At 48.0% G+C, this 13,085-nt stretch overlaps 1 protein-coding gene across 2 annotated transcripts in view; it reads left to right on the top strand.

Annotated features, from left to right (window-relative positions):
• ptpro (protein tyrosine phosphatase receptor type O) overlaps positions 1 to 13,085 on the top strand; it is a 102,993-nt gene that overhangs the window by 57,435 nt on the left and 32,473 nt on the right. For both annotated transcript variants that reach the window (XM_031815462.1, XM_031815461.1), the window contains exons 14-16: positions 3,944 to 4,082; positions 7,713 to 7,833; positions 10,338 to 10,406. In XM_031815462.1, the coding sequence (XP_031671322.1) occupies positions 3,944 to 4,082; positions 7,713 to 7,833; positions 10,338 to 10,406 (329 nt within the window). The remainder of the gene's footprint in view (positions 1 to 3,943; positions 4,083 to 7,712; positions 7,834 to 10,337; positions 10,407 to 13,085) is intronic.

Genomic DNA, 13,085 nt, shown 5'->3' with positions numbered 1-13,085 from the left:
CCAGACTGTAATGATACCCTGTTCCCTATGTCCTGTAGTACACTGCCAGACTGTAATGATACCCTGTTCCCTATGTCCTGTAGTACACTGCCAGACTGTAATGATACCCTGTTCCCTATGTCCTGTAGTACACTGCCAGACTGTAATGATACCCTGTTCCCTATGTCCTGTAGTACACTGCCAGACTGTAATGGTACCCTGTTCCCTATGTCCTGTAGTACACTGCCAGACTGTAATGGTGCCCTGTTCCCTATGTCCTGTAGTACACTACTGTCATCTGTTATGGTACCCTGTTCCCTATGTCCTGTAGTACACTGCCAGACTGTAATGGTACCCTGTTCCCTATGTCCTGTAGTACACTGCCAGACTGTAATGGTACCCTGTTCCCTATGTCCTGTAGTACACTGCCAGACTGTAATGATACCCTGTTCCCTATGTCCTGTAGTACACTGCTGTCATCTGTGATGGTACCCTGTTCCCTATGTCCTGTAGTACACTGCCAGACTGTAATGATACCCTGTTCCCTATGTCCTGTAGTACACTGCTGTCATCTGTAATGGTACCCTGTTCCCTATGTCCTGTAGTACACTGCCAGACTGTAATGATACCCTGTTCCCTATGTCTTGTAGTACACTGCCAGACTGTAATGGTACCCTGTTCCCTATGTCCTGTAGTACACTGCTGTCATCTGTGATGGTACCCTGTTCCCTATGTCCTGTAGTACACTGCCAGACTGTAATGGTACCCTGTTCCCTATGTCCTGTAGTACACTGCCAGACTGTAATGATACCCTGTTCCCTATGTCCTGTAGTACACTGCCAGACTGTAATGGTACCCTGTTCCCTATGTCCTGTAGTACACTGCCAGACTGTAATGGTAACCTGTTCCCTATGTCCTGTAGTACACTGCCAGACTGTGATGGTACCCTGTTCCCTATGTCCTGTAGTACACTGCCAGACTGTAATGGTACCCTGTTCCCTATGTCCTGTAGTACACTGCCAGACTGTAATGATACCCTGTTCCCTATGTCCTGTAGTACACTGCCAGACTGTAATGGTACCCTGTTCCCTATGTCCTGTAGTACACTGCCAGACTGTAATGGTACCCTGTTCCCTATGTCCTGTAGTACACTGCCAGACTGTAATGATACCCTGTTCCCTATGTCCTGTAGTCCTGCTGTCATCTGTAATGATACCCTGTTCCCTATGTCCTGTAGTACACTGCTGTCATCTGTGATGGTACCCTGTTCCCTATGTCCTGTAGTACACTGCTGTCATCTGTGATGGTACCCTGTTCCCTATGTCCTGTAGTACACTGCCAGACTGTAATGGTACCCTGTTCCCTATGTCCTGTAGTACACTGCTGTCATCTGTGATGGTACCCTGTTCCCTATGTCCTGTAGTACACTGCCAGACTGTAATGGTACCCTGTTCCCTATGTCATGTAGTACACTGCCAGACTGTAATGGTACCCTGTTCCCTATGTCATGTAGTACACTGCCAGACTGTAATGGTACCCTGTTCCCTATGTCATGTAGTACACTGCTGTCATCTGTAATGGTACCCTGTTCCCTATGTCCTGTAGTACACTGCCAGACTGTAATGGTACCCTGTTCCCTATGTCATGTAGTACACTGCTGTCATCTGTAATGGTACCCTGTTCCCTATGTCCTGTAGTACACTGCTGTCATCTGTGATGGTACCAGGGTGCTAGTGAACTGAAACATTGTATCAACTATTAACTGGGTCAGTCTGAAGCTGGTGCTAGTGAACTGAAACATTGTATCAACTATTAACTGGGTCAGTCTGAAGCTGGTGCTAGTGAACTGAAACATTGTATCAACTATTAATTGGGTCAGTCTGAAGCTGGTGCTAGTGAACTGAAACATTGTATCAAGTATTCAGGGCCCGTAGAGGCCCAGTGAGCTCCGGACAGACATGCTGTTGGCTACGTGTGCAGGGATAAGCGGTAATCAGGTTGTTTATGTTTCCACCGGATCAGAGCATTACATTTTCTCCCCTGTCATGCTGAGTGGTTATCAAAAGTGCGAGAGCTGGATAGATGTTTCTAATAGTCTACGTTGAGGAACTATTGACATTCCCAACGGATGTAAAAAACAGACTTTGTTTACTTGTTGCTGTTGGCGAATAAAACATAACTTTGAGAAGCTCCACGGTGATGGTGAGTTAAGACGATCAGAAACAGTATCGGATCCCCAAATGGACACATTTACAGGCCTGGTAGACTAGGACTACTTCTACAGGTAATCAGTTCCTGTCCGTACTCAACAGGTAGACTAGGACTACTTCTACAGGTAATCAGTTCCTGTCCTTACTCAACAGGTAGACTAGGACTACTTCTACAGGTAATCAGTTCCTGTCCTTATTCAACAGGTAGACTAGGACTACTTCTACAGGTAATCAGTTCCTGTCCTTATTCAACAGGTAGACTAGGACTACCTCTACAGGTAATCAGTTCCTGTCCGTACTCAACAGGTAGACTAGGACTACTGCTACAGGTAATCAGTTCCTGTCCTTACTCAACAGGTAGACTAGGACTACTGCTACAGGTAATCAGTTCCTGTCCGTACTCAACAGGTAGACTAGGACTACCTCTACAGGTAATCAGTTCCTGTCCGTACTCAACAGTGACTGGAGCGCTCCAAACAAAAGACAACGAATAAATTGACAAAACTCGTAAATGAAATAAACCAAAACTTGTTTCTCACCAGTGTAGCCTAGGTTACGCTGTAAACAACATGTCCACTCGCACAATGACAATGGAAGATTGTAATAAGACTATATTGAATGCATTAACAGACATGACTGTAACCATAGTAACAAACATTCAGGCCTCTATAATGGGTTAGTCCACTCAGACAGACCTCCCTAATGGATTAGTCCACTCAGACAGACCTCTATAATGGATTAGTCCACTCAGACAGGCCTCTATAATGGATTAGTCCACTCAGACAGACCTTTATAATGGATTAGTCCACTCAGACAGACCTCTATAATGGATTAGTCCACTCAGACAGGCCTCTATAATGGATTAGTCCACTCAGACAGGCCTCTATAATGGATTAGTCCACTCAGACAGTCCTCTATAATGGATTAGTCCACTCAGACAGGCCTCTATAATGGATTAGTCCACTCAGACAGGCCTCTATAATGGATTAGTCCACTCAGACAGGCCTCTATAATGGATTAGTCCACTCAGACAGACCTCCCTAATGGATTAGTCCACTCAGACAGGCCTCTATAATGGATTAGTCCACTCAGACAGGCCTCTATAATGGATTAGTCCACTCAGACAGGCCTCTATAATGGATTAGTCCACTCAGACAGACCTCTACAATGGATTAGTCCACTCAGACAGGCCTCTATAATGGATTAGTCCACTCAGACAGGCCTCTATAATGGATTAGTCCACTCAGACAGGCCTCTATAATGGATTAGTCCACTCAGACAGACCTCTACAATGGATTAGTCCACTCAGACAGGCCTCTACAATGGGTTAGTCCACTCAGACAGACCTCCCTAATGGATTAGTCCACTCAGACAGGCCTCTATAATGGATTAGTCCACTCAGACAGGCCTCTATAATGGATTTGTCCACTCAGACAGGCCTCTATAATGGATTAGTCCACTCAGACAGACCTCTACAATGGATTAGTCCACTCAGACAGGCCTCTATAATGGATTAGTCCACTCAGACAGACCTCTACAATGGATTAGTCCACTCAGACAGACCTCTACAATGGATTAGTCCACTCAGACAGGCCTGAATCAGACAGTAGATAGTAGTGTTCTGTCCTTGCAGTATGTTCTCTGTTCTCTCTGTTCTACAGTACGGTGTTCTGTCCTTCCAGTATGTTCTCTGTTCTCTCTGTTCTACAGTACGGTGTTCTGTCCTTCCAGTATGTTCTCTGTTCTCTCTGCAGGCTCGGGAGCCTCTAACAGCCCAGTCCCATGTGGTGACAGTGTCCAGCCTGCTACCCTCCTCCTCCTATAACTGCAGTGTGATCAGTTATAGCTACAGTACGCCCAGCGAGCCAGCCTTCATACACATCTCTACTACAGGTACAGTCAGCCTTCATACACATCTCTACTACAGGTACAGTCAGCCTTCATACACATCTCTACTACAGGTACAGTCAGCCTTCATACACATCTCTACTACAGGTACAGTCATCCTTCATACACATCTCTACTACAGGTACAGTCAGTCAGCCTTCATACACATCTCTACTACAGGTACAGTCAGTCTTCATACACATCTCTACTACAGGTACAGTCAGCCTTCATACACATCTCTACTACAGGTACAGTCAGCCTTCATACACATCTCTACTACAGGTACAGTCATCCTTCATACACATCTCTACTACAGGTACAGTCAGTCGGCCTTCATACACATCTCTACTACAGGTACAGTCAGTCAGCCTTCATACACATCTCTACTACAGGTACAGTCAGTCAGCCTTCATACACATCTCTACTACAGGTACAGTCAGCCTTCATACACATCTCTACTACAGGTACAGTCAGTCAGCCTTCATACACATCTCTACTACAGGTACAGTCAGTCAGCCTTCATACACATCTCTACTACAGGTACATTCATCCTTCATACACATCTCTACTACAGGTACAGTCAGCCTTCAAACACATCTCTACTACAGGTACAGTCAGCCTTCATACACATCTCTACTACAGGTACAGTCAGCCTTCATACACATTTCTACTACAGGTACAGTCAGCCTTCATACACATCTCTACTACAGGTACAGTCAGTCAGCCTTCATACACATCTCTACTACCGGTACAGTCAGACAGCCTTCATACACATCTCTACTACAGGTACAGTCAGTCAGCCTTCATACACATCTCTACTACAGGTACAGTCAGTCAGCCTTCATACACGTCTCTACTACAGGTACAGTCAGTCAGCCTTCATACACATCTCTACTACAGGTACAGTCAGTCAGCCTTCATACACATCTCTACTACAGGTACAGTCAGTCAGCCTTCATACACGTCTCTACTACAGGTACAGTCAGTCAGCCTTCATACACATCTCTACTACAGGTACAGTCAGCCTTCATACACATCTCTACTACAGGTACAGTCAGTCAGCCTTCATACACATCTCTACTACAGGTACAGTCAGTCAGCCTTCATACACATTTCTACTACAGGTACAGTCAGCCTTCATACACATCTCTACTACAGGTCAGTCAGCCTTCATACACATCTCTACTACAGGTACAGTCAGCCTTCATACACATCTCTACTACAGGTACAGTCAGCCATCATACACATCTCTACTACAGGTACAGTCAGCCTTCATACACATCTCTACTACAGGTACAGTCAGCCTTCATACACATCTCTACTACAGGTACAGTCAGCCTTCATACACATCTCTACTGCAGGTACAGTCAGTCACTCGTCATACACATCTTTACTACCGGTACAGTCAGACAGCCTTCATACACATCTCTACTACAGGTACAGTCAGTCAGACTTCATACACATCTCTACTACAGGTACAGTCAGTCAGCCTTCATACACGTCTCTACTACAGGTTTAGTCAGTCAGCCTTCATACACATCTCTACTACAGGTATAGTCAGCCTTCATACACATCTCTACTACAGGTACAGTCAGCCTTCATACACATCTCTACTACAGGTACAGTCAGCCTTCATACACATCACTACTACAGGTACAGTCAGCCTTCATACACATCTCTACTACAGGTACAGTCAGCCTTCATACACATCTCTACTACAGGTACAGTCAGCCTTCATACACATCTCTACTACAGGTACAGTCAGCCTTCATACACATCTCTACTGCAGGTACAGTCAGTCAGCCTTCATACACATCTCTACTACAGGTACAGTCAGCCTTCATACACATCTCTACTGCAGGTACAGTCAGTCAGCCTTCATACACATCTCTACTACAGGTACAGTCAGCCTTCATACACATCTCTACTGCAGGTACAGTCAGTCAGCCTTCATACACATCTCTACTACAGGTACAGTCAGCCTTCATACACATCTCTACTGCAGGTACAGTCAGTCAGCCTTCATACACATCTCTACTACAGGTACAGTCAGCCTTCATACACATCACTACTACAGGTACAGTCAGCCTTCATACACATCTCTACTACAGGTACAGTCAGCCTTCATACACATATCTACTACAGGTACAGTCAGCCTTCATACACATCTCTACTGCAGGTACAGTCAGTCAGCCTTCATACACATCTCTACTGCAGGTACAGTCAGCCTTCATACACATCTCTACTGCAGGTACAGTCAGTCAGCCTTCATACACATCTCTACTACAGGTACAGTCATCCTTCATACACATCTCTACTGCAGGTACAGTCAGTCACTCGTCATACACATCTCTACTGCAGGTACAGTCAGTCAGCCTTCATACACCACTCTAATAGAGGTATATTAAACCTCTACAGTTCTACAGTTTTACACTACAGAACAAGTCTGTTTTTAAGAGGTTAACTGCCAATCTCTCTCTCTCCTGTGGTCAAATCTGGTTCCTGTTTTCTAGAAGGCCAATGTCAGCTGGCTGTAGTGGACCACACCCAACCACTCTGACTCAAATGCTGAGTTTAAGATCCTCATTGCTGTGTCTGCAGGCTGTGTGTATGCCTGTCGTATCATCCTGAATCTGTACTGTGTACTGTGCCAGAGAGATGAACCCCAGCGTAGCTCCATCTCTGCTCTAGAGGGCCTCAGTGATAATGACTGTATGTTATTGTCCTCCCAGCCAGAGAGATGAACCCCAGCGTAGCTCCATCTCTGCTCTAGAGGTCCTCAGTGATAATGACTGTATGTTATTGTCCTCCCAGCCAGAGAGATGAACCCCAGCGTAGCTCCATCTCTACTCTAGAGGTCCTCAGTGATAATGACTGTATGTTATTGTCCTCCCAGCCAGAGAGATGAACCCCAGCGTAGCTGCCATCTCTGCTCTAGAGGTCCTCAGTGATAATGACTGTATGTTATTGTCCTCCCAGCCAGAGAGATGAACCCCAGCGTAGCTCCATCTCTGCTCTAGAGGTCCTCAGTGATAATGACTGTATGTTATTGTCCTCCCAGCCAGAGAGATGAACCCCAGCGTAGCACCATCTCTGCTCTAGAGGTCCTCAGTGATAATGACTGTATGTTATTGTCCTCCCAGCCAGAGAGATGAACCCCAGCATAGCTCCATCTCTGCTCTAGAGGTCCTCAGTGATAATGACTGTATGTTATTGTCCTCCCAGCCAGAGAGATGAACCCCAGCATAGCTCCATCTCTGCTCTAGAGGTCCTCAGTGATAATGACTGTATGTTATTGTCCTCCCAGCCAGAGAGATGAACCCCAGCGTAGCTCCATCTCTACTCTAGAGGTCCTCAGTGATAATGACTGTATGCTATTGTCCTCCCAGCCAGAGAGATGAACCCCAGCGTAGCTGCCATCTCTGCTCTAGAGGTCCTCAGTGATAATGACTGTATGTTATTGTCCTCCCAGCCAGAGAGATGAACCCCAGCGTAGCTCCATCTCTGCTCTAGAGGTCCTCAGTGATAATGACTGTATGTTATTGTCCTCCCAGCCAGAGAGATGAACACCAGCATAGCTCCATCTCTGCTCTAGAGGTCCTCAGTGATAATGACTGTATGTTATTGTCCTCCCAGCCAGAGAGATGAACCCCAGCGTAGCTGCCATCTCTGCTCTAGCAGTCCTCAGTGTCCTCCTTCTCAGCCTGCTGGTACTCTTCCTAATGATGCTGCGTAAGAAACACCTGCAGATGGCCAGGTGAGATATGGGGGAGCTGTCCACATAATGGACACACAAGCCTGACACTAACCTTTCTACAGTTCTGGCTTTTAATATATTTCTGTCAGAAGACTAAGAAAATAGAGCTGAACAAGTACAGCCACTGGCTCCTCTCCCCCTGACTACGAAGACCACTGGCTCCTCTCCCCCCTGACTACCAAGACCACTGGCTCCTCTCCCCCCTGACTACCAAGACCACTGGCTCCTCCTCTCCCCCCTGACTACCAAGACCACTGGCTCCTCTCCCCCCTGACTACCAAGACCACTGGCTCCTCTCCCCCCTGACTACCAAGACCACTGGCTCCTCTCCCCCTGACTACCAAGACCACTGGCTCCTCTCCCCCCTGACTACCAAGACCACTGGCTCCTCTCCCCCCTGACTACCAAGACCACTGGCTCCTCTCCCCCCTGACTACCAAGACCACTGGCTCCTCTCCCCTGACTACCAAGACCACTGGCTCCTCTCCCCCCTGACTACCAAGACCACTGGCTCTTCTCCCCCCTGACTACCAAGACCACTGGCTCCTCCTCTCCCCCTGACTACCAAGACCACTGGCTCCTCTCCCCCCTGACTACCAAGACCACTGGCTCCTCTCCCCCTGACTACCAATACCACTGGCTCCTCTCCCCCTGACTACCATGACCACTGGCTCCTCTCCCCCCTAACTACCAAGACCACTGGCTCCTCTCCCCCCTGACTACCAAGACCACTGGCTCCCCTCCCTCTGACTACCAAGACCACTGGCTCCTCTCTCCCCTGACTACCATGACCACTGGCTCCTCTCCCCCTGACTACCAAGACCACTGGCCCCTCTCCCCCTGACTACCAAGACCACTGGCTCCTCTCCCGCTGACTACCATGACCACTGGCTCCTCTCCCCCTGACTACCAAGACCACTGGCCCCTCTCCCCCTGACTACCAAGACCACTGGCTCCTCTCCCGCTGACTACCAAGACCACTGGCTCCTCTCCCCCCTGACTACCATGACCACTGGCTCCTCTCCTCCTGACTACCAGGACCACTGGCTCCTCTCCCCCTGACTACCATGACCACTGGCTCCTCTCCCCCCTGACTACCATGACCACTGGCTCCTCTCCTCCTGACTACCAGGACCACTGGCTCCTCTCCTCCTGACTACCAGGACCACTGGCTCCTCTCCTCCCCTGACTACCATGACCACTGGCTCCTCTCCCCCCTGACTACCATGACCTCTGGCTCCTCTCCCCCTGACTACCATGACCACTGGCTCCTCTCCCCCCTGACTACCAAGACCACTGGCTCCTCTCCTCCTGACTACCATGACCACTGGCTCCTCTCCCCCCTGACTACCAAGACCACTGGCTCCTCTCCTCCTGACTACCATGACCACTGGCTCCTCTCCTCCTGACTACCAGGACCACTGGCTCCTCTCCTCCCCTGACTACCATGACCACTGGCTCCTCTCCCCCTGACTACCATGACCACTGGCTCCTCTCCCCCCTGACTACCATGACCACTGGCTCCTCTCCCCCTGACTACCAGGACCACTGGCTCCTCTCCTCCTGACTACCATGACCACCGGCTCCTCTCCTCCTGACTACCATGACCACTGGCTCCTCTCCCCCTGACTACTAAGACCACTGGCCCCTCTCCCCCCTGACTACCATAACCACTGGTGTCCAGTGTAGATCAGGTCATTACCCACAGAGCCCCAGGTTAGATCTGCCCAGTGTAGATCAGGTCATTACCCACAGAGCCCCAGGTTAGATCTGTCCAGTGTAGATCAGGTCATTACCCACAGAGCCCCAGGTTAGATCTGTCCAGTGTAGATCAGGTCATTACCCACAGAGCCCCAGGTTAGATCTGTCCAGTGTAGATCAGGTCATTACCCACAGAGCCCCAGGTTAGATCTGTCCAGTGTAGATCAGGTCATTATCCACAGAGCCCCAGGTTAGATCTGCCCAGTGTAGATCAGGTCATTACCCACAGAGCCCCAGGTTAGATCTGTCCAGTGTAGATCAGGTCATTACCCACAGAGCCCCAGGTTAGATCTGTCCAGTGTAGATCAGGTCATTACCCACAGAGCCCCAGGTTAGATCTGTCCAGTGTAGATCAGGTCATTACCCACAGAGCCCCAGGTTAGATCTGCCCAGTGTAGATCAGGTCATTACCCACAGAGCCCCAGGTTAGATCTGTCCAGTGTAGATCAGGTCATTACCCACAGAGCCCCAGGTTAGATCTGTCCAGTGTAGATCAGGTCATTACCCACAGAGCCCCAGGTTAGATCTGTCCAGTGTAGATCAGGTCATTACCCACAGAGCCCCAGGTTAGATCTGCCCAGTGTAGATCAGGTCATTACCCACAGAGCCTGTTAATAGATAGAATACTAGCATCTTTGGTTAAAGCATTTTCAATTCCTCTTTATTGTTTTAGTCATCATGTGGGTAATACAGTAAATGTGAGTTATCTTTGTGTTTGTAGCTAAACGCTGTCTTTCTTCCAGGGAGTGCGGAGCAGAAACATTCGTCAACTTTGCTTCGTTTGAGAGAGACAGCAAACTGCCCTACAACTGGTAGGAATTACCACATCTCTACACTGAACCAGAAACCCAAAACAACAAGTCTGCTGTCCTCAGTCAACCAGACTATCTGAATGTTCAAATCCATTCCTCTAATCCATCAGACCAGGGAGAGAGAGAGAGGCTACAACTCTGTTTAACACTGGCTAGAGTTAGTAGGAATAACCTCTAATCCAACTATCAGACCAGGTGGAGAGAGAGAGAGGCTACAACTCTGTTTAACACTGGCTAGAGTTAGTAGGAATAACCTCTAATCCATCAGACCAGAGAGAGAGCGGCTACAACTCTGTGTAACACTGGCTAGAGTTAGTAGGAATAACCTCTAATCCATCAGACCAGAGAGAGAGCAGGTACAACTCTGTGTAACACTGGCTAGAGGTAGTAGGAATAACCTCTAATCCAACTATCAGACCAGGGAGAGAGAGAGAGAGGCTACAACTCTGTTTAACACTGGCTAGAGTTAGTAGGAATAACCTCTAATCCAACTATCAGACCAGGGAGGGAGAGGCTACAACTCTGTTTAACACTGGCTAGAGGTAGTAGGAATAACCTCTAATCCAACTATCAGACCAGGGAGAGAGAGAGAGAGGCTACAACTCTGTTTAACACTGGCTAGAGTTAGTAGGATTATAGTTTTGATGACGGTGTAGTAAATCTGATCTCAGAGGAGAGGCCAGCATTGCTTCCTCTGTAGGGGAAAGGGGAAGAAATGATTTGGGTTGGAGTTTTGGCTCCTATACACGTTTACTATTTAATGAAACATTTCAACAATGGACAAACCCTTCAACAATTGGGACTCTGTACCTTTTATCAAGAGATGGTTGTTGAACAGTCAGTTATGTCCAGTAGACGATGCCCTTCTGAAGTTGTTGATAACAGACTAATGATGATTAATATGAGGGCTTAAAGACTGTCCCTTACGGCAGGCCTTGGCTTCATCCTAAACACACACATTTAATATAAAGGCTTAAAGACTGTCCCTTACGGCAGGCCTTGGCTTCATCCTAAACACACACATTTAATATAAAGGCTTAAAGACTGTCCCTTACGCCAGGCCATGGCTTCATCCTAAACACACACATACCTCCCATCACTAAGCCATACCTCCTCATGGTGTGGTGCTAACGTGGACCATCTCTTCATCCTAAACACACACACCTCCCATCACTAAGCCATACCTCCTCATGGTGTGGTGCTAACGTGGACCATCTCTTCATCCTAAACACACACACCTCCCATCACTAAGCCATACCTCCTCATGGTGTGGTGCTAACGTGGACCATCTCTTCATCCTAAACACACACACCTCCCATCACTAAGCCATACCTCCACATGGTGTGGTGCTAACATGGACCATCTCTTCATCCTAAACACACACACCTCCCATCACTAAGCCATACCTCCTCATGGTGTGGTGCTAACGTGGACCATCTCTTCATCCTAAACACACACACACCTCCCATCACTAAGCCATACCTCCTCATGGTGTGGTGCTAACGTGGACCATCTCTTCATCCTAAACACACACACCTCCCATCACTAAGCCATACCTCCTCATGGTGTGGTGTTAACATGGACCATCTCTTCATCCCATCAGTCATGTGGCTGATCCAGTCTTGCACAGCTTGTCTTTTCTACGTGCATGATGATGATGAATGGCTGGCTAAGTGGTAGTTCTGTTAGCGTCAACAACTTCTTTACATTACATTGTTGTTGTGGAGGAACAAGTCGTTGTTGGCCGCGGGAATAGGACCATTCATTTGATGCGTATTGAGCTCTGTGGAATGGATCCTCACCATGGGGTCTGTAAAGCCAAGCAGCTGTCATTGGGCCCTAATGAACACTGAGTCCTACTGTAAAGCCAAACAGCTGTCATTGGGCCCTAATGAACACTGAGTCCTACTGTAAAGCCAAACAGCTGTCATTGGGCCCTAATGAACACTGAGTCCTACTGTAAAGCCAAACAGCTGTCATTGGGCCCTAATGAACACTGAGTCCTACTGTAAAGCCAAACAGCTGTCATTGGGCCCTAAAGAACACTGAGTCCTACTGTAAAGCCAAACAGCTGTCATTGGGCCCTAAAGAACACTGAGTCCTACTGTAAAGCCAAACAGCTGTCATTGGGCCCTAAAGAACACTGAGTCCTACTGTAAAGCCAAACAGCTGTCATTGGGCCCTACGGAACACTGAGTCCTACTGTAAAGCCAAGCAGCTGTCATTGGGCCCTAATGAACACTGAGTCCTACTGTAAAGCCAAACAGCTGTCATTGGGCCCTAAAGAACACTGAGTCCTACTGTAAAGCCAAGCAGCTGTCATTGGGCCCTAATGAACACTGAGTCCTACTGTAAAGCCAAACAGCTGTCATTGGGCCCTAATGAACACTGAGTCCTACTGTAAAGCCAAACAGCTGTCATTGGGCCCTAAAGAACACTGAGTCCTACTGTAAAGCCAAACAGCTGTCATTGGGCCCTAAAGAACACTGAGTCCTACTGTAAAGCCAAACAGCTGTCATTGGGCCCTAAAGAACACTGAGTCCTACTGTAAAGCCAAACAGCTGTCATTGGGCCCTACGGAACACTGAGTCCTACTGTAAAGCCAAGCAGCTGTCATTGGGCCCTAATGAACACTGAGTCCTACTGTAAAGCCAAACAGCTGTCATTGGGCCCTAAAGA

The sequence above is a fragment of the Oncorhynchus kisutch genome, unplaced genomic scaffold (genome assembly GCF_002021735.2).
Source record: "Oncorhynchus kisutch isolate 150728-3 unplaced genomic scaffold, Okis_V2 Okis09a-Okis19a_hom, whole genome shotgun sequence".
NCBI lineage: Eukaryota > Metazoa > Chordata > Actinopteri > Salmoniformes > Salmonidae > Oncorhynchus > Oncorhynchus kisutch.
Note: the sequence above shows the minus strand (reverse complement) of the source record. Positions and strands in the feature narration are given on the sequence as shown.